The sequence below is a fragment of the Mesoplodon densirostris genome, chromosome 7, assembly GCF_025265405.1.
Source record: "Mesoplodon densirostris isolate mMesDen1 chromosome 7, mMesDen1 primary haplotype, whole genome shotgun sequence".
NCBI lineage: Eukaryota > Metazoa > Chordata > Mammalia > Artiodactyla > Ziphiidae > Mesoplodon > Mesoplodon densirostris.
Window position 1 is genome coordinate 3688964 of NC_082667.1, and position 21933 is coordinate 3710896.

Genomic DNA, 21933 nt, shown 5'->3' on the forward strand with positions numbered 1-21933 from the left:
ATCTCCTCGGGGAGTGATGATCACCTCCTGTCACTATTCTGAAAGCATTAAAGCTGTGTCTTTGTCTTCTCCATTCTTGGCAGGTAACACAGCCTGGTTGTGCTTAGGAAATGCTTTGGGGTGATTTATTACAAAGTAATGAGACAATTTAATTTGAATCAAGTTCTTTGCACATTATTGCTTCTATTGGGAAAAACTTGTCATTGTTTATCACGTTAGTGATGGGGGGGATGCCGTGATCATGGCAGGCGGGGCATGTGCGGAATCGTCTGTTGGAGAAACTGCTCCCGTCATAGCGCGTCTCCGCGGATTGGGTGGGTGCGCTCCGTGGGGGCAGCCCGTCATCCTCACCCGTGAGATTGAGATGATGCCGCTTCACGGGCAAGGCCCCCAGGAGCCAGGAGCCGTGTCACCGGTGAATGAATTGGCCACATTCGTCATCTCCCGCGCGTGACACAGAGCAGCCTTGCGCAGTCCGCCTCCCTGAGCACCAAGGTGGCATGGGCTTCCCATCCCCTGGGAATTAGGGCTGCCTCCTGCTCGTAAGGGGTGGGGAGGGTGAGAGGGCAACACCGAGCGTTCCCCTGACGGGGATGCAGGAAGCACGATTCAGGGAGCAGCAGCGTGTGTGGCTGCGAGCTGAGAGGTGCCCCACCGGTAGTGAGTCTTGGCGGCGAGTGACAGATGACTTGGGGAACCCCTCCTGCTCGCTCGTGACCCACCAGCCCCTCCCAAGGACCGGGCCTGGCCCTGCCCTCTGTGGAGCGGCCCTCTGTGCCACTCCGCAGCCAGCACCGCTGTGGTGAGCTGGGCCACCTGCCCGCACCTGGCATCTCTGCCCAGCTGGGACACCTGTTGAGGCCCCTGGCATCCCCCTTGGAAGAGCTGACGGGCTCTCTGTGTAGCCTCATCCTTCCTGATTGGCAGAGCCCGGAAATTTCTAGGACAGCCGCTGCCATTCCCAGTCCCTATAGGCCCCTCTTTCTAACAGTGTCCCAGTTCCCACTTCCATCGGGCTCTCTCACCGAAATGCGTTTCCATGGGGAGTGATGCACACGCGGCTTCTCTGGGGCTCCGTTTCCCTGCCCTGGAGAAGGCAAGGTCCCCCCCACAAGTGCTCTGGGAGGAGCTTTCAGAGGTGATACACGTGCCGGCCTCTCCTCCAGGATCTTCCCCGGGTGTCCCCAGGCTGCCCACGTGGCCTCCGCTGCTTTAGAAAGAGCCCCCCTGGGGCCCTGCACCCTGAGTTCCGGCCGCCCCAGCCCAGATCTCATCAGCTGTGTTCATCACGCCCACAGCCCACATTCAATATACCTTCTTACCACACACACAATAGTTCTGAAGTGATTTTGGTAATTCTGCCTTTGGACCATTTGCCTGTGAGTAGCTCAGTGCAGGAAGACCCCCAGCAGCTTCTGTGATTTCTTTGCCTTGAGCCACATACCCACGAAGTGTCTCCAAGTGAGAAAATCTGACTCGCAGGTAGTTTTCACATGCAAGGGTGCGTGATGGATACAAAATTTAGCTAGTAATGAAGTTGACTCCATGTTCAATTTCAGAGACACTTAATTAAACACAGGCTAATTTCCATGTTGTTTGCTGTTTGGATTTTGGAGGCAGTGGATTTTCTTTTCCAGCTTGAAAACATGTTTCTGGGGTCCCCAAAGCTTTGAGGCACTGAGGGCTGGGTTGTAGGGCCCAGTTGCCAAAAGAGCCCTGCTGCCTGCGCCCGGCAGTCCACAGCGCCCCTTCCGCAAAGCTGAAGGGAATCAGCGCTTCTGACCAAGGCACCGCGTCCGGCGTGTGTGCCCCTCCTGCACCCGCGTTTGTGCCTCATCTGACATCCTATCCTGCCACGGGGCCGGGCCGGCCTGATGACCTGCAGCATCTCTGGCCAGCACCTCGTTCTGGTGCCTGGGAAGAGCTGTTACACCAGCAACAGCAGACCTCCCTGCGTGAATTGTTGAGCAGGAAACATGGCTGTGGGACAGAGTTTCTGCCACATGCTTAAGTCAGCCTTGGGCTATCCCGGTGTGATTCAGGCCTGGCTGGGAAAAGGCTAGTGGGGAAAGTAGTAGATCAGCTGCTTTCTATCGTTTTGGCCTTCCAGGTGATACTAGGGGGAAGCATGGGCTGTCCTGGGCCTGCCTGAAGCTGCATTCCAGCCTCTCGCCACCCCTGGGCCTTGCTCTTGGTGTGCAGGCGGCCCACACCCACAGCCTGGTGTGATCGGCCCCTCCTGCCTCCCAGGTGGGCCTCAGAACCTTTATTCCCGTGGTTCCACCTCTGTCTGGAATGCTCTCCTCTCCCTCTTTCCCTCTCCATCCTCTCAACCCATTCACTCCTATTCGTGCATTGGTCCTCCTCCTACAGGAAGCCCTCCAGCCCCCTTCTAGTTCACACAGCACTATATCCTACACATTTGTGGGATGGTTGGATTCATATTTATCTTCCCACCCGCCAGGTGTATGAGTTTCCTGGTGCTACCGTAACAAATGACCACAGAGTGAGTGGCTGCAAATAGCAGAAATGTATCCTCCCCCAGTTCTGGAGCCAGAAGTCTGAGATCAAGGTGTCGGCAGGGCAGTGCTCCCTCCAGAAGCTCCGGGGGAGGATCTTTCCTTCCCTCTTCCAGCTTCTGGTGCTTCCCAGCAATCTTGGTGCTTCTCGGCTTGTGGCTGCATCCCTCCTGTCTGGCTGTCTTCACACACACGGCCTTCTCTCCCCTGAGCCTCTGTCTCAAATCTCCCTCTCTTTTCTCTTCTAAGGACCAAGTCATTGGTTCTAGGGCCCTCACTAAATCCAGGTCGATCTCTTCTTGAGCGCCTTAACTAATCACATCTGCAAAGACTTCATTCCCAAATAAGGTCACCTTCACAGATATGGGGGGTTGGACTTGAACATAATTTGGGGATCCACATTCAACCCACTATCCCTGACATGTCCACAAGGGGCAGACTGGGTCTGGTTTGTTTCCTCCAAAAATGTCGAATATCCATTCCCTCACCTGACACTTCAGGTGAAGTAAGGTATTCAGTAAGGAAGGGCTGCATTAATTTATGAATTAACGTGGTAGCTTAACCATTGGCCCCAGTTGCTTCTCAACTTTAGTTCTAGGCCAAAACCCAATCCCAGTGGAGCAGGGAAGAAATGGAGCTGTTTGACTTGTCAGGGTCACATCCCAGCTGGGATCCTGAGAGCCCGGCTGAGGCCATCTGGTCTACCCCAACAGTCCTTGTGTTCAAAATTAAAATGCCTGCAATGAGCCTTCCCACGTGAGACGGGGCAGACAGAGCCACCCCAGGGCCCCACTTGCTCATATATCTCAGCTGCCCAGGCCCGGCTTCCTGTGGCTTCAGGTTTACAGCTCCTTCAGGATCAGACACCAGTACCAAGCGAGCTTGTTCAGTGACTGACAAATCCTAAATGCCGACTGTCTTCGCTGGCACCTGCTACCTTCTGGACCCAAGCAAAGTGAAGCCTTCTCTGTAGGCCCATCATGGGGCCACAGTTGAGGCCACTTGAGGCCCGGCCACCTGCGGTCTTGCCAGGCAAGCACCAGGAGTGTCTTCAGGCCTGCCCGTGGGGCGGGGACTCTGAGGCCCTCTCTGGCAGCCAACCGATTCCCCACCATGCTCCTGCCTTGCTCCACGTGTATTCAGCACACTCTTGCCCGCCGTGTGCACGGGGCTATCAGGGAGTGAAAAGATGGAAACCTTGCACGGTCTCTACCGTGTGGCTCCCAGGAGACTTAGAACACGGGGTTGTGTCTGCCAGTGTTGATGTGGTTCTATATGGATGCCTCCTGATTCCATGGCAGCCCAGCCCCCAGGTAGACAGGCATCTGTGGACATCTCTTGCATTCCCCAAGGCAGCCAAAAGCCTGTACTCCGTCTTTGCATGAACCCGATAAAGGTGCCTGCCCCTTCCTCGAGGCCCTTTACTTCCAGCTGAGCCAAAACCACTGCAATAACCATATGGGTCTATGATGGCCATGATATAATGGTATTCTCCGTAGTTGTACTGTGCGCAACCTGAGCAACTGTACTTGGCTGGGCTAAATGCCCACCCCCTTTACCTTCCGCAGCTCCTGTTAGAGGAAACTGCCAAAGGAGGGTACATTTGGGGTACGTTGAAGTGCTCTCCTGCCCTGTTCAGAAAACACATTTGAAGAGAGCACAACTGGATTACATTTTTTTCTCATTAACAAACACAGTTAGAATCTTACCAAGAGTAGATGCTATGCCACGTAGGGAGATTCAGAGAGAAAGGGGCGTGACGTTTGCTCCCAAGGAGCCCACAGGTGATGGTTTTGAAGGTGAGAAGGGCCCCATCAGAGGCTGGGGCAAGGCTGGAGGGAACTCCCGTGGAGAGATTACGTGATGGCCTCTCATCAGGAGGGCTTGGGTGGACGTGGCCGGCAAAGGGAACGTGGAACAGAAGGCAGTGAGGTACTTACTACGAGGACGTGGGTAAATTATAAGGCCAAGTGGAGGGCATTTCAGGGGAGTGAAACTGAGTAGATGGAGGAGACTTGGCCGTGAGGCTGGGCTGCGATTGAGGTCCAAGGCAGGGGGAAGATGCAAAGCAGGGTGGGCGTGATGACTTTTGGGTTGGGCTGTTTGCATCCCTAGGCCCCGTCCCCAGGGACCAGGTGGTGGTGACTTGTGCGTGCACAGCAGGGGGAGCAGCGTGGGGACCGTGCAGGTGCCGAGGTCCTGCCCCAGTGAAGTCAGATCTCGCGTGTTGGGGCCGCATCCGGAGGGCAGATCTGCTCGGGCGGGACCAGGATTGGCCTGGGGCGGAGGTTCAGGTGGCCTCTGGTTCTCGGGGCTTTGGCGCATCTCTGGCGGCAGCACACAGAAGCCATCCTGAGATGGTTTTTAGGTTCATAAAGCAGCCAAAAGAGCCCCCCTGGGAGATTCTCACCTGGGGAAGGACTCGCCCTGAGGTCTGGACTGTGGGATTTCCCATTCTGATCCCATGCGGGTGGTCGGGCTATTCGGACAAAACTGGATGTTTGCTCCTGTTTTAAGGGAATGACTCTTGTGTTGGAGTTTCCCATCACTTCTCAAGTACTGCTACCCAGATTGTAGGTTTCTAACAGCCCGGAACTGCCTTTCCTGCCCTGGGCGGAGCCAGCTGCGTGCAGTAGGCCCTCCACAATGCTGAGCTGCCCTGCCCTCTGGGGACCGTCCCGGAGACCTCTTCACTCGAAACCCTGCGGTCTTCCTTCGGCCACTGCCATCCCTGTTTTGCACGCCTGCGTTCATGCCCATTTTGCTCCATTTCACGTGGCCCCGTGCTGGGTAACCCCAGGAAGAGGTCACTGTCTCCTGGGGGGGTTCGGCACATGGGGATCCTGACGAGGGCACCTTCCCCTGTTGTGAGGGCAGGGGGACTGCCCTCACTTGCTCTCAGAGTCCCTGCAAGGCAGGAATTACTGTTCCCACATTGCAGATAGGGAAACTGAGGCTCTGAGAAGCTAAGCTGGTGAATGTCCAGGTCGGGATTCAAACCCAGGTCTGTGTGTGAATGAAGGTGAGATGGGGTCATGATGGGCAGGGGACTAGGGGCTGTTTAGCTACTGAACTAATGCAGGAGAGAGGAATTCAAGCTGCCTTTCTTCAGATCAGAGACTAAGGAGTCAGGCGTTTCCTCGGTGAGCAGGCTGACGTAGCCACACAGCATAGGGGCAAGACAGGCAGCCATGAGCAAGTCAGGAAGTTCTTCACCAAGTCAGGAACCGATGAGAGGTTTAAGAGGGGACTCAGGAGAGGGGCTCTGCCATTAGCCTGGGAGGGGTCCTTACAGGAGGAGGAGGGCGTTGGCACATGCAAACGATGACCCCGCTCGGGACGGTTGCTGTTCCTAACACGCGCTGCGTACCTGGGCTCAGATGGATTGCTTGGCTGACTCCTCGTGAGGTCCTCAAGGCGTGCCTTGCTATTATTCCCATTCTGCAGAGCGGGACCCTGAGGCTCTGAAGGTCAGAGTGACCTTGGGGCCAGAGCAAAGCCGGGATCTGAGCTGAGCTCTGCGTGACGCTAATGCCTTCCCTCGCCCACCACGGTCAGTAGGGAGGGAGTCAGCCAGTGGCCGGCCAGCCACCCTGCCCCTAGCAAGTTCCCCGGCCTGGGGGACAGCTGGAGGGTCCAGCTGAAGGTGTCAGGGTCGCCTGCCAGGCGGGCGGAGCCGGCCCACCGTGAGGCCACGAGAGCGGAGAGCGGGACAGGGTCACCTTGGAGCTGGGCAGAGGCAGGCGTCGGAGGCCACATGTGTCCCCAGGGGGGCAGGCATCATCCTTCCAGAGTTTCAAGGGGCCGCTGCCATGCAGCAGCAAAAGGCGTGGCTTCAGCAGCCTGGCCCTTGGAGGCCTCTCGCTGGAGGAGCAGGTGGCGGGTTTGCACCTGCCCAGCCAGAGCGCCCTCAGGCTTGAGAAGTTCAGAGGTGAGGAGAAGGGGTGGTGGGGAGAGAGCTGTGTCTGTATTCTGGTTGGGGAAGGCATGGGATGGAAAGGTGGACAGGCCTGGTGGAGGGTCCACTCCCCCCAGAGCCCCGCCCACCCAGCTCCTCCCCTTCCGCTCCTGTGGTTCCTGGGTCCTGGCTCCCCGCCAGGCAGCAGTTAAATTAGTGGCTCCCTGGGGCCCCCTGTACTTGGCAGGCTGAGTGAGTGCCCAGGGACTGAACCCCGGCCCAGGTTCTGAGAACACCCTGGACCGGTCATCCTGGATTGTGTGCTCTGCCTATTGTCAAGGTGTGTTTCCGGAACTCCGAGCTTTCCTGGAAGGCAGGGTCACGCCCACGAGTTCCTTTGTGTGGCACCTCGTGCAGGGCTGGGGGGCTCAGCAGCGGGTCCGGACACCTGTGTGTCCTCCGGCTGCGTCCCCCACCTCTCGGAAGCTGCCCCGGCTCGTCCGTGCTGTGCGATGCTCTCGGCTGCTGCCCCCTCCCGGGCCACTCTACCTGGGTTGCAAGCGGGGGCCACGTGCTTCCTGCAGGTGGCGAATCCCGTGCTGGGCAAAGCTGACCTTCAGTCGTCTGCGACTTCGAGCCCGTCCCACCGTTCGCCGTTTGCATCCCCAGGCCTCCCCCTCCAGGACAGAGGTCTGCGGAATTCTTGGGGGCCCGCCCGCCGGGGCCCTTCCTCCTCACCCTGCCCTCCCACGGCAGCCCCTTAGGACCCTGGAGAAAGCCTCTCCGGGCTGCCTCCTCCCCCTCCCCTGCAGCGGCCCGCCCCGCCCCCTCCGACTTACTTCCGGGGCAGCAGGGAATCCTAGAGGGATGCAGCCCCCGGAAGGTGGGCGGGGTGCCGGGAAGTCCACCTCGGTCCTGCACCCGGTGCCGCGGGCGGTTGATCACGTGGAGACGCGCCCATACTCTGTATGGTGGGAGGCTTTGGCCACCGAAGCAAAGTTAGAGCTTTGGGGTTTCTTTCCTTTAAAAAAAAAAAAAAATTCTGTGCCAAGAGGCAGCTGGTGTGGCTTTAGACTGTCTCTCCAAGGGGGAGCCTGCAGCCCCCTTTCTCCCCATCCCCACGGCACGCCACCCCCCAGAGGAGGCCGGGTTGTCAGAGGCTTCCGTGTCACTGGAGTGACCTGCCCCCGCCCGCCGGCCGCCCCCTCCGCCAGCCTGCGGTTTCTCCGCTCGGGATGACGCCCGGCCGCCGCCGCCGCCGCCGGTGGCATTGTGGGCTCCGCGGAAGACCGAGGGGGGCCCGCGTTCCCCCGGAGCAGAGGGAGGGGTCGCCGCGTCTCCCGGTGCCTGCGGCTGCAGGGAGCACAAAGAATGTGATGTTTTTTTAAAGCCCTTCGAGAAGAGGAAGAAAAAAAAAAAAAAAACCTGCTGCCTCCAGTCTGCTCCGGCTGATTTCCTTGCGCTGCCCTGGATGCTGCCTCCGGCCCGGGCTCCGTAACGCGCGGCCTCCTCCGTGCCCGCGGGCCACTTACTTTCTCTGCTTTCCGGTGCCCAGAGCCAGCCCGCGCTGCCATCACCATGTATGACTCCTGCCTCCTGCTCGCTCCCGCTCTGCCTCTGCCCGGCCCCCCCCTCCGAGCCCGCCTATCCCGTTAGCCTGCCCCCCAGCTGCCTTCACTCCTCCTGCACCCGGCTTGCTTGCCTCCATGCTGCCTGGATCCCGCGAGCTGGGGTGATTAATTGGCTATGATGATGAACGTCCCCGCTGGAGGATCGGCCACGGTGATGATGACGGGCTACAGTAATGGGCGCTATCCCCGGAATTCTCTCTACAGTGACTGCATCATCGAGGAGAAGACCGTGGTCCTGCAGAAGAAAGACAATGAGGGCTTCGGATTTGTGCTCCGCGGGGCGAAAGGTAAGAGCAGCGGCTCCCAGCCTGGATACATCCACATGTGTGTGTGTGTGTGTGTGTGTGTGTGTGTGCACGCCTGTAGAAAAAATGTTCCCCAGCTCAAAAAGAAGCCCTTTTCCTGGGGGTACTTGGTTGCTAGACAACCATGTTCTTTAACATTCTGCCTGTTAAAACATCGGGGCTTCCTTTAGGAATATTTTTAATTTTCTGTACACAATATTGCTCTCTCTCTCTCTCCCCCAGTCCCTCCCTCCCTCCCTCCCCCCACTCTTTTTTTTTTTTTTTTTAAATTCCTGGGTTTCATCTATGTTTCATGGTTTAGTTCAGCCTGATTGTGGCTGGCTTCGGAGCTCCTGGTCTCAGACGCCCAGAATTACCCGGTCCCGAGTTTCAGGCACCTCAGAACTGCCCCGTTCTGGGAGTGGGCCCCAGCTCCGAGTGCGGCAGGCGTCCGGGTGCCCGCCTCTAAGGTGACTTTGCAAGATGGTCCCCTCCGCCGTGGCCCAGCCGGCAGCATACATGTCACGTGGCCTGCAGTGAGGGCTCCAGGAACATGTTCCACGGCAGTGCACCCACTGCCAGCCCTGAACTTGGGGTCTTCCCTTCCACAATAAAACAAAATGGCATCACCTCCCTGTGAGAGGAGACATCTGTGCCCCGCGTGTGTGGGGAAACCGTGTGCAAGTTTGATCTCCGAGCCTCCGTGCCACGCTGGGGGTCCTGCACCTGTGCTGGCCCGGGAGGCCTCCTTCCCCGGTGGCAGCCCCACCTGCTCAAGGCTCAGGCTGCCCTGACAGCAGCTCGTCCAGAGGGAGGGAGAAGAGATACATCTGTCCCCGTGTGTGTCCATGACTGCCTGTGTGATGTCTCCCCTCCCCCGACGTAGGCCGTCTTCCTCTTCCCACCCTCCACCCCCGGCCTCACATGACCACCCAGGAAAGTCCACCTCTTCCCCTAGAGTTTCCCTCTGCAGCTCTGGGGCCCAGAAGCCAAAGCTGGCTCTGCTGGGGAGCGGGGGCCCAGCCCTCCCGTGGACGCTGGCCGCAGAGTGGCCACAGAGAGCCGGGCTCCCAACAGAGGGAATTCATAAGCGGATTCCAAATCTGTAGCCACCCACTGGGTCAGCGTTCTGTTCCGTCCACGCTCCAAGTTGAATTCCCTTGGTTGCGAGTCTACGTAGATGTAAATTTGGCAAGCGGTTCAGTGTGGTGTTTCTGTAGCTCCATGTGGTTATGGGGGGAACTTTTCCATTTATAGAACTGAAAATGTTTAGTCACTGATGCTTTTAAAGAAAATGACAGGCGTGTACATACAGACATGGACAGGGGAGCACGTTATCCTGTGTTTTCAGCGCAGAGGCCAAGAGAGATGTTGGTGGCACCAAAATGCAGTTGGCTCCATCGCTTGAGTTGGTGTTGACCCGTGACCAGGAGTATCAGCCCCTCCCCAGGGGAGAGCTGGCCTGGGCCACCCACTTCCCACGGAGACACAAGGGCCTGCTTTCTCCCAGGGTCCTGTGGGAGGCCTGGGCTACCAACTTGGAAACATCTCCCAGGCTTGTAATGAGGTATACCTTGTCTTCCCAGCGGATACGCCCATCGAAGAGTTCACACCAACGCCAGCGTTCCCAGCCCTGCAGTACCTGGAGTCCGTGGATGAAGGTGGGGTGGCATGGCAAGCCGGACTGAGGACTGGGGACTTCTTGATTGAGGTAGGGACAACGGTGTTCATATCTTTCTGCCTGGGGAGAGTGCCGACTCTCGTGGGGTTGGGGTCTGTGGTCTTGGCAGCATGGTCATTGGGCCAGATCTGGGGTCACGCATGGAGGCTGCCATGGAACGGGGTTGCTTGGTTATCTCCACCCACGGTGGATGCCATTTTCTGAGGACTGTGCGTTGGGATTGTCTTTGAGACTTTGGCTTTCTCTCTTTGGAGGCTTGAAATGTATGTAACTTGGCCGTTGGTCTTGAAGTAGGAGGTAGACAGAAGAGAAAGATGGTTGCCGTGATGTCGGGGACACGCGTGGATGTGTGGTTGTGACTGTATGAATAGACCCAAGAGGAGCCATGGCCCATTCTTGTGTCACGAGGGCAGGCTGGAAACCACTGTGCTATGGCTGTTGCTCACATGAGGTCTGTAGCGTTGGTGGCTGAGAGTCTGTTGATTTTTAAGTCGAAGTAACTGACCGGTTGGATGGATGATGGCCTTCCAACACCAAGGAGCCTGGGCAAGATGGGTGGCTGGAATTGATGGTACAGAAAGGAAACTTTTAAACTCAGGCACTGGGAAAACTAGCTTTTGCTAGTAGGTGAAAGGAGGGAGAGTCCTCTTCACTTAAAAAATCTCACTAGACGTGAGTGCCCGGCTGCTTCAAGCCTCACCTGGAGTCGTCGCCATGTTGGTGTGTCTGAGGTACCAAGCTGCCGGCACACTTGAGCTCCCTGCCCTTTGCAGGTTTAGGTGTTACTTTCAAAGGGATGTGTTACTCTTTGGAAATATAAAGAATAAAAGACTATGTTATAACTTGAAACAGTTATTTGTAAGAGGCTTGGTCAGCTCAGATGGCCCCCGCTGGGAGTTCATGTTTCTTGCAAGAGCGTTCCTTAGGGCTAACCCTCAGCCCTGTCTTATCTGCTCTGGAAATCCACCTGTAGGTGGAAAGAATGGGTGCACGGTGTCCAGCTGGGCACTCGGTGCCTCCGCCGTGGGGCCGGCCAGACACTTGTTCGTTCTGGAAAGGAGGAGATCCAGGCCATGGCGAGACAGCCGCTTGAAGCCATTTCTCCCCATGATGCCTCACCTTCCAAGGGTGCTTTTTGAGCTGCAGTTCTGCTCATGATCTCCTAGGTGTTTCTGAAGGCTATTAGAGTGATGGAAATCCGGAAGGAAAGATACTGTTAGAGGAGAGAGAGCCAGGTAAAACAGAGAAGGTGCTTTACCTTAGACCAGGCATCGTGCGTCGGTCTCACTTTATGTGCTGAAAGATGTGTTTCAATTACTACTGACCAATCAGAGCCTGGCTCAGATGAAGAATTGCACTCCTTTGGATTCTTGTCCACTGAAACTGTGGGATGCGTATCCAGCACGGTGGAGCCTGAAACCCACTGTGGTTTCATGAGTTAACTTGATTTGTAACCTCATGAAAATGCAGAGAGACTGGGTTGAATCATCTTCTGTAGGTTGCAGTTGTGATGTAAGTCCTCTTCCCGTGTGTGTGTGTGTGTGTGTGTGTGTGTGCGCGCGCGTGCGTGTGTGTGTGTGTGTGTGTATGAGAGAGAGGCAGAGACAGAGAGAGAGACTCCAGTAGGTTGCCATAGCTGTTGCTGGTTCTCGGTTTTAAATAATAGATGAGGGCTGCAGATGCAGGAGCATCCCTGGTTGTTAGGCTCATCACATTGTTTCCTTGACAAACTAGTCAATAAAGGAAGCGTGGGACGGCCGCAGAGTGTTTGCTGGGCCCACCCCTCTCCCAGGAAGCAGAGCTGCGCTCGGTTGGCGGACGTGTCCACAGCGCACACCTGGGCCAGGTAGAGAAGGCATGCCACCTGGTCAGATGGATGGAAGGCTCCATGGAAATTAGGAGCATGAAGAGTTTCTGCCCTTCTGTTTTCGAAGCACCTCCTTTGACATTGCTCTTAACCTCTGCTATGCAAACGTATTTGCCATTTTGGAACAGCTTTTATATTCTGGGTAGCCTCTGAATTCCAGGATTCCAGGAATGACTGGCCCTGAGCTGCCTTAAGGTTATGTTTGTCTTATTATGTCTCAAATGACCTGAAGGAGACGTGGGGCCAAAACAGCCCCAGGCCCTGCAAGGCTGCTCACCACGGGTCCTACTCTAATGGGGAGCACAGTGGGCCGGCCGAGTGGGGGGGGGGCCCTGGGAACCTTGCTCCTCCCACTTCATTCCACGGCTGCCTCATGGGGCTCAGAAATTCTCCTTTAGGAGCTTGGGTGTAAAAGACTATCTCCATTGAGTTGTTTTCCTAGCTCCCGGATTCCGCCACTGGAATAGTAAAATCATTTATAGCCTTATAGGTGCGTGTTTTTTGCAACGGAAAATTTTTCTATGTTTTTCAGTGAAAAGCTTCAACCTTGGAAGGATTGTTTTAGACAGACTCACATGTCTTAGGTGGATCTTTGTTTTGACCGGAAGCCATCCTGGAGGCTGGGGTTTCTGGGCTCTTGGTCAAGTGCAGGGTCCTGTTTGGAAGCTGCCCTGAGGGCGGGCAAACTGTCCACATCTCCCCACACCCCCCCGCAAGCCTTCCTTTCTCTTTGCCATTGGAAAGGAACTCAAAGCGTGTCCGATTTTTATTTTCACTTTAAAAACGCATGCTGCAGTGTGAACTCTGGGACCAAGAGGCAACTTCTGAAGGGAGTGTTCACTCTTCAAAATCTTCAGCAACTACTGAATTTCATTTTTCCTTCTTGGACTTTGTCAGAACGCACACAGGGTCATCTTGCCGGCATTGACCCTGTCAAGAAGGGTTTCCTTTGTGCGTGCATTTCTTAGGTGCTCGCACTCTAAAATGTATATCTCTCTGCTTTGCCCTTGGAAAGGAGTCTGTTCTTTTGTTGACCATGCCCCTCCCTCGTGCCAAAAAGCCAAAGGTTTGAATGAAGTTCTGTGGAAAAGGCTATCTTCCAGTTGGGAATTACGATGAAATAGATGGGCCGTGGTGTGCCAGCAGGTTGTCATGAAATCTCATCCCAGGGGTGGAGAAGAGGAAGTGGGCGCTCCGTGCATGGGGACATTCGAACAGGTGGCTCCATAGACCACGTGTGTTTACCATTTTCAGATCAGCTTGATGTGCTAGAGTCCCCGCGGATGGCTGATGACACTGAAGCTTCCCCAGAGAGCTGTCAGGGGCAGTGGGAGTGGACAGGGTGGGCAGTGGGCTCTGAGTGTCCCTTTGGGGACCTGGGTGGGTGGGGAGTGATCCTCAGAGAGGTGGGCCGGGGGCAGTGACAGCCCAGAGGGAGAAGCAAGCGGGGCAGTCTGGGCAAGTTTTCTTCCTGTGCGGGTCAAATTTAAGGTTGGGGCCTCCACCAGCCAAGAATGATTAAGGACCAAATGGAAACCCAATTCAGACTGGTTTAAGTAACAGGGAGACTTCTCGGGGAGAGTTGCAGTGGAAGTTTAGAGGCAGTCAGCCTCAGGCATAGTGTATTGAATACTCCGTCTGCTATTTCTTTGAGATTATCTCGGTTCAAGCGCGTCACCCACAGGAGGTGGGGCAGGAGAGACCGCTTGCCAGGAGGAGTCGTCAGGAGGACGTGGATGTCACGGGTGACAGTTTTGCACGGAGTAATTAAGGAGACTGGAGGTGGGGATGTCATTCTGACTCCTGCAGGGACTCAACAAACTGGAGTGCCCGTCGGCCTCACCCAGCGAAAGCAGGCTGGGCACCAGGGTAACCTGCAGACCTTTCAAAGACACTGAGACCTGGGCCCAGCCCACACCTACAGAATCGGAACCACGAGGCAGGAGCATCTGTGTTTCTAGGGAGCTTCGGTGCCGCCGCCGGGGGTTCCGCTGGGCAGGCAAGGTGATGACCGGCTGGCCTCATTGTTTGGCTCTTTGAACATCTTAATTTAGCATTCTAACAAAAAAATAGAAGCAGGCACCGCGCTGATCTCACTGGCTTTCTTCCACAAGCCTCCCCATTTGGAAACTCGAGTTTTGTTTCTTGCATTACTTTTGTATACTAAAATATCCTGTATCTCAAGAATTGCTCATACTACAACTAAACCGTAAACATCAAAAGAGCAAACAACATTGACAACAAATACAACCAAGGGCCCGTGTCCTTATTTGTAGTCATCGAGGGTGTATCTGCCATGCACTGCAATATCTCATCCGACCCTCACAATAATCCTGTAAAATAGCATCCGTATTATCCCCATTTTACAGATGAGGAGACTGAGGCACAGAGAGGTTAAATCACTTGCCCACAGTCATGCAGCAGGGGAGCTGGGATTCCAACCCAGGCTGTCTGAGTCAATAACACCACAGCTCAGAGATGCTAGGGGATGTTTTGATGGGCCGGATGTATACATGGGCACAGAGTAAGAAGAAACAGACAATGAGAGGCCCACTTTTATTTTCAAATTAGCAAACACTTTTTTTATTACTATACCTGTTACTGGTGACAGCACTCCTAGGTTGCCGCGTGAAAGAATAAATTGCCATAAACTTCTTAGAAATGGATATGGCAGTTTGTAATAACCATAAAGCTGAACCAGGAATTTTACATCTAGGAACGCATCCTCAGGGAGTGATCTAACACACAAAAACAAAAACAAAGCAAAAAAACAGGCAAAGATCACAGTGCAGCAAAAAGAAAAGGGTGGAGGGGGAGGGGGATGGTTAAGGGGACACCATGCATCTGTTGTGGATTTATAAGAAAGCATTAAAAATTATGCTTGCGAATTTATTATGCAAAGTTCTTACTACCAGCAGGAAACGGTTATACCTCGTATTAGGTGAAGAGGGCAGAATTAAAGTTATCTGCACAATATCATCTAAATGATACCACCTCCCCCCAATATAAGCATAGGAAAAAAAGGAGAGAAAGTATTAACCCCTAGGTGATGGGATCCTGTGTGATCATTTTCTCTTTTGCAGACTTCTCTCTGTTTCTCAGATTTTCTAGAATGACAATATTAACTTTTGACAGGGATTCATTTCACAAATGGAAAATTCTTCCTTAGAAGAAGCCATCTCATGCAGATGAGCAATGTCTCAGCCTCCGTGGCCACAAGGAGTTACTGTTTGCTTTCAGGTCAACAGCACTGTGGTGGGCGTTAATTATTCTCCTGGGGCCAGCACGCCCCAACCTGATGCAGTTCGGGAGACTCCCATGGTTTTTGTGATTGTTTTCTTAGTCCTGAAGTGGCCAGTCTCGTTTTGTGTTAATTTCCCTAAACAGGTTTTCCCTTGCAATTAAAGCAGGCAGCAATATCCTTCCTCCTAGGAAAGTGATGCTTGAGTTTGCTAATTACTTTTTCCTCGTATTAAATACTTGCACTAAAGATGGCCTGGAACTGTTTTATCATCTCAGTTTGCATTGAAGTGAGGACGCTGAGGGATGCCCTGGTGTTTTCCTTAGAGACCGTTTGAGTACCTTATGAAATGTTTGTCAGGCTGCTGCTTGGGAACCGGGACTTGGAAAATGTACCACAGATCCTAGCTGCATGTTTGCCCAAACCATTACTTTCAACCCAGCTGGAGGTATGAACAGTTGTTACAACCCGGTGATAATCGGTCAGCCTCTCCAGCTTGAAAATTCAGTATTACACGGAGGAGAGTAAATAGTAAAGTCCAGGTGATTCCTGATCAGTGGTTATGCACATCATCAGTCAGCACACGCTTCTTGGGTCTCAACATTCCCCTCAGCAAATTGGGTGGTTGTGTGAATTAAGGCCCCGGAGATGAACTACAGTCCCTTGGTGTATCCGCGGACGATTGGTTCCAGGACCCCCCGCAGATGCCAAAATCCATAAATGCTCAGCGTCATAGTCAGCCCTCTGTATCCGAGGATTCAGTATCCACAGGTGTGGAATCTGCAGATACGGAGGGCCAACTATATATTTATTGGAAAAATACGAATATAAGTGGATCCAGACCCTTCAAGCCCGTGTTGTTCAAGGGTCCATTGTATGTGCCACCCTAACTCTAGGCACGCGAGCTGCTGTTATAGCCCCTGTCTTGTTGGCTAGGATATCATGCAGGGCTAACGGTGCTGGACATAGTATCCCATCAGTATTTGTTATTGATCATCATCTTGTCCTTCATCATCATTAATGGTGCCTGACTCAGAAGATGAAACCAATGCTGATTAGCTGAACCAATAATAATAATAAGTCACACATGGAGGACATGGTTGCCAAGGGGGAGGCAGGGAGGGGGAAGGAAGGATTGGGAGTTTGGGATTAGCAGATGCAAACTAGTATATATAGAATTGGATAAATAACAGGGCCCTACTGTGTAGTACAGGGAACTGTATTTCATATCCTGTGATAAACCATAATGGAAAAGAATATGAGAAAGAGTGTATATATACATAGAACCAAACCACTTTACTGTACAGCGGAAATTAACACAACACTGTAAATCAGTTATACTTCAATTAAAAAATAATAAGTCACAGTGTTATAATAATGACAGGTGATTGTTACCACCGTCGTCTCCAGCATGTAGCTGTTACAGAGCACACCCGCCATGGGCCAAGCACGTACAGTTGGGCACTCCCAGCCAAGAGCGCACTGGCTGTAGCTCCGTGGTGCCTCTCCGTGGAGGGGACATCAGCTAATGCAGACACCTACCCCGCCCCACCCCAAGCCCCAAATATCCTTGGCAGGCATGCCTCCGGATTTGGCTTGAACCTCTTTTCCCCAGGCACTCACTGCCTTGCTCAATCCTATTTTGGCACGAGTCTGGCTTTTAGGTAATCTTGGAACTCCTGTTCATGGTTCTCATTTTACCCTCTAGCAACAAATCCCAGAGACGAGGCCAGAGCCCTTTGTGGTCTCCCCAGTGCCAGCATTCCTTTTCAGCCACGCCACACTGCTCACTTTCTCTGTCTTGCCTTCCAGGATATCATGAGAGGCTTTGTCACATGTCCTGCTGGTGGCCTGTGTGGCCAATCTAGGAACTCTACCCACTGCCCTCCCCCGCAAAATTCTTAATATCTTATTTAAGTCGTTTTAAATGGATATTTAATTCAATAACTAAGTTAAAGAGCGAATGCCAGATGTTAGCAGGAAGCTAGGGCGACTGGCGAATTCTTGACCTTGACTCATACTGATAATTTGATGGTCAGGTTGTGTCAGTTTTATGTTAAAAGACGAGTAGGTTCCAGTGGCTGTCCTGGGTCCCTCCGGATGTGGAGTGTCTCTGTTCTGAAGCTCTGTGGCTTCTTGCTGTGCTGGTTTTGGAAAAGCCCTGGGCCCCCTGGCTAGCTTCCCACTCCAGCTCCCCTGATCCTGGGCTGCCAGCACCTGAGCTACTGTAGGAGGGGAGGCTGTAGCCATCTTGACCTGCCTCTCCATCACCTTCCCGAGCCTTTGCTAAGGTCTAAGCTTCCTGCTGCCTTCTCAGGGGTGGTTGAAGAACATTCCTTTAGTAGCAAACAAAAAGTCAGCACAGAGGAGTTCAGCTGATTTTGTTGTTCTCGACTTCAGAATACGTCAGTGCCCAGGGAAAACTGCTGTCATTAGAGTCTTTGTCCTCCAAGGCTCCTACCACTGGGGTCTTTGCTGTCCGAGGCTCTAAAGAGGACACTGCTCTTGGGAAGCCCCTGGGAGGCTGGGAGGCTGGTCCCCTTTCCTGCACATAGATGTAGCCCCTCCTGTACCTAGAGAATAGTTCGCTTTGTCCTCCATACTGACTGAGAACAGGTGGTCCAGGCTGAGGAATAACCCAGAATCCTGCTGAGAAGGTGGATGCGGGTGGCTTAGCTATTGCAGGTGTGCAGTCTTGGCTCGTTCATTTTGGGGTTCTAATTTGAAGTATCAGTGATTTCAATTTCAGGCTAAAAAAAGATTCAGAATCACTTCAGGGGACCACGGCTGCTGTGCTCAAGGCTCCGCGGGACTGGCAGATGGCAGTGCACTGGGCTGGATAGGGACAGAGGGGAGCCACGGTCAAGGGCGCGGGCTGTGCAGTGTGATCTGGGTTTGAATCCAGGCTCTGTCACTTCTTCACTGTGTGAACTTGGGCAAATCCTTCATCTCTTGGCCTCAGTTTCTTAAACTAGATAAAAATGTGTGTGAAGCATGCAGTTTCTGGCAGAGAGAGCTCTCAACAATTGGTGGTAATTGTATAAATCATTTTTGCAACTTCATTCATTCACTTCTGCAGCACACATTGGGTGCCCACCAGGTGCTGGGCTGGCATGTGCTGTTGGGAGGGAAGGCATGAATCAGACACAGTTCCTCGAGGAACTCACAGTCTGGAAGGAGGGCAAAAAGTAGGGTATGGGGGCTTCCCTGGTGGCGCAGTGGTTGAGAGTCTGCCTGCCGATGCAGGGGACACGGGTTTGTGCCCTGGTCCAGGAGGATCCCGCATGCCACGGAGCGGCTGGGCCCGTGAGCCATGGATGCTGAGCCTGCGCGTCCGGAGCCTGTGCTCCGCAGCGGGAGAGGCCACAACAGTGAGAGACCCGTGTACCGCAAAAAAAAAAAAAAAAAAAGGCAGGGTATGGTGAAGGCCCCAATTTAAATCAGGAAAAGGTCTTCATGAAAGAGGTGGTGTTGGCTCAATGCTTTGATAAGTCAGTGGGGTTTCTACAGGCAGAACACTAAAGAGGAAGGGGTCCAGAGAAAGCTCAGGGGGTCGGGAACATTCAGGGAGGTTTGGAGAGTGGTCAGATGTTGTAGAGCTGAGAGGCTGGTCCAGGCAGGGCCTGGAATATCAGTTTAAGTAGGTGCAACTATGTATGGCTGGTGGGTGGCAGGGAGCAACAGAAGGAAGGGTGGTGTGACTGGACCTGTCCAAGGTACTGGATCTCTGCGGTGCATGGAGGCTCTGCAGGGTTTAGACCTGTCCGTGGTGCTGAAATCTATCCAGGGGTCAGACCTCTCCAGGGTGCTGAACCTGAGAGCCGCGAGGACGGAGCCTGCCATCGGGAGGAGCCTGGTGCAAGGGCTCAGCACTTCCCCTCCCTCATTCCCTTCTCCTCCCATCTCTGTGTCCTGTGTCCTTGGCCTTCCTGGACACAGCAGCTTATGATTCAGTGAGTGTGCTTGTCTGCTTGGTGGAGACATCTCTTCTGTGAGGAGGGGTGAAGGGATCACTGCGGTTAAGCATCTGTGCTGTCCTGTGCTCTAAGCCAGCCTGACGTCTCAGCTCACACATCACCTTCTCAGGGAGGGCTTCCCAGCCTCCCTCTGGTTGCCCCCGACACTAATGCTTCCTCCGTGTGCTTCCTCAACTGTCCGAATCTTCTCGTGTGTTGGGTGGTTGACTTACGTTTGTCTCCTTCCCAAGAATGCCTGCTCCCTCTGGGATGGACAGTTTGCTGACCTGGTCTCTACTGTGTGTCCAGTACACAGCACAGTGCCTGATACATAAAAGAGGCCCCAAAACATGTTCAATGGTGGACACTCCTGGGAAATAGGTGTTTTATGCTCATTTTGCAGGTGATGAAACCGAGAGATTATGTAGCCTGCCAGGGCCCTGCAGGGAGATCTGAATCTAGGCTGACTCCCAAGCTTGGGTCTGGCTGATACCTTGGATAAATCCTGGGTCACTGAAATGTAATCTTATAATGATCTTCCTCAACCCAGGAAGGATGCTATATATCCAGCCCCAGTCTACACAGGGTGAGGTTTGCAGAAGGCATGGTGAGCTGAGATCCCCACATAGGAAGCTTCTGGTTCAGTCTTCTCTGGTGGGCCTCTGGATTCGCCTGTAAGGAGCCCTCCTGGGTCTTTTCCACCTGCCCTCCCTCCCTCCCTTCCTACCACTCACCCACCTCCCAGTGAGCGCTGCAGGCTCTCGTTAGCATTGATTTATCTCTGTCTGCAGTGCCCTTTTGTGGGGAGTTTCATGATACAGTGGTTAGGTTGGCAAATGAACTGAAGGAAGGCCTTGTGCTAAATGCCCTGTAGGATCTTTTAATTGATGGAGTTTGTCAGTCTTGGGCATGAGGGTGTGTGTGTGTGTGTGCCAAAAATAAATAGAGTTGAAATAAGAATGAGCGGGGAAGGGGTCATGGAAGGCCACAGTTACCGTCGGATGCTGCAAAATCCTGGGGAGGGTCTCCTTGCTTTTGTGCCATGAGACCAACCACCCACCAGCCAGTTTTCCGCTTCCCTCTCCCCGGGGCCTTCGGTTTCATATGGCAAAGTTTTCAGTGCGCATCCTCTGTGCTCGGCCCTCTGTGGGCAGGGCTAGGGGTCCTGGAGATGAAAGAGGCCATCTCTGAGTTGAGGGGCAAAGTGTGTGGGGAGAGGGAGGCCTGTAAACTTGGCTGGGGTGCAAAGGGAGGGACGGGTTATTTGGGCAGGTGCAGGAGATGGCAGATCAGCCTTGACCTTGGCCCTCTCTCCCTGGTCTCCCCAGCACTAGCCCACACCGCTGCCCCCCCACCCCCGCTCTTTCCCTCCTTCTCTCACACTCGCTCTCTCACCGTTACCCCTCTTCCACCTCCCCCTCGTCCAGCAGGGTAAGTCCAGCTCGCTCTCAGCTCTCTGCCCAGTGGACCCTCCTCCAGGAAGCCTCCCCAGCATTCCCCATGACACCTGCTCACTGTCAGTGCCGGTCACTGACCCTGCCTGTCCTGGAAGCTCCACGAGCTAAGGAGCCATCCAGAGCCGAGCACGTGGCAGTCACTCGGTCAGTATCTGTTAAATGATGGAAGGCACCACAGGGGCAAGGCACAGCCTGGATGCAGGCTCAGAGGCAGGGACGCGTAGGAATGTACGGGGAATGTTGGGAGGCCCAGGACGGACAAAGAAGTTGTGGGACCTGCAGGCCAGGGAAGGCCTTGAAGCCCGAGCTGAGCGGTGGGACCTCACTCAGTCACTGGAAGCAAGCTACCTCAGGGATTTTAGCAGGGAAGTTCATGGCCTGTGGATCACCAAGCTGGGGCCTTGTAAAGAAAGGGGGTGGAGGCAGAGAGACCCGATTAGAGGCTGCTGCCCTTGAGAAGCAGGTTAGAGCAGGACTTAAAAGCACAGTCCCAGGAGGCAGCCCACCTGGGTCCAAATCCAACTCCTCTACCTATGTGCTGTGTGGCCTTAGGTAAGCCACACAACCCCTCTGTGCCTCAATTTCCTCATCTGCAAAGAAGACTCATAGTATACACAAGAGGAACCATTACTATTGTCATTGCTGTTGTTGTTAGCCCGTGGGAGGGATACAGAGCTGACCAGAAACCAGCTGCCTTTTGTGGCCACCCGTGGCGGCAGGCTGCTGGGAGCCAGGCCAGTGCTTAACGGCGTGGCTCCTGGTACAATGACTTGAGTTTCTAGATTTCTCCCAAGCAAGGATGCCGGACTGAACATCCCACCGCCCCCCACACCCCACCCCACCCCGCCCATTCCTACCGTGTCTCCAGCATCGGCTACCAATGCTAACACACATCCCTAAGCATTCTGTGTGTACTGATTCGTTTAGGCATCATCAGAAGCCTGTGAGGTGGGTTCTCGCACTGTCCCCGTTTCTCAAATGAGGAAGCTGAAGCACAAAAAGGTCAAATTAGCAGGCTCAGAGTCACAGAGCTCCTACAAGCTCTACCAGCTGGGTTTCCAAGGAGGTCTGGGCCCAGCGCCATGTTCTGACCACGTAACACTCCTGCCTCTCAGACATTCACACTGTCACCCAAGGAAAAGCTCGGGTAATGCCACCAGGAGACAGGGTTACTATAGTGAGATTTATCTTGGGTTTTTATTTCTTTATACGTATCTGTTAGAGATACATTTTGTCACATGTGTATACACGTGTACTTTCCTCCTTGTGTATATCTTTTTTTATTGTGGTGAAGTACACATACCTGAAAATGTATTATTGTAATCATTTTTAAACATGCAATCGAGTAGCATTTAGTACATTCACAATGTTGTGCAACCATCACCTCTGTCTAGTTCCA

The 21933-nt window shown here is 53.8% G+C and overlaps 1 protein-coding gene across 2 annotated transcripts in view; it reads left to right on the plus strand.

Annotated features, from left to right (window-relative positions):
- The window catches only part of SHANK2 (SH3 and multiple ankyrin repeat domains 2), a 462517-nt gene that overhangs the window by 302254 nt on the left and 138330 nt on the right, over window positions 1-21933 (plus strand). For both annotated transcript variants that reach the window (XM_060104098.1, XM_060104099.1), the window contains 2 exons: window positions 8253-8335; window positions 9919-10043. In XM_060104098.1, the coding sequence (XP_059960081.1) occupies window positions 8253-8335; window positions 9919-10043 (208 nt within the window). The remainder of the gene's footprint in view (window positions 1-8252; window positions 8336-9918; window positions 10044-21933) is intronic.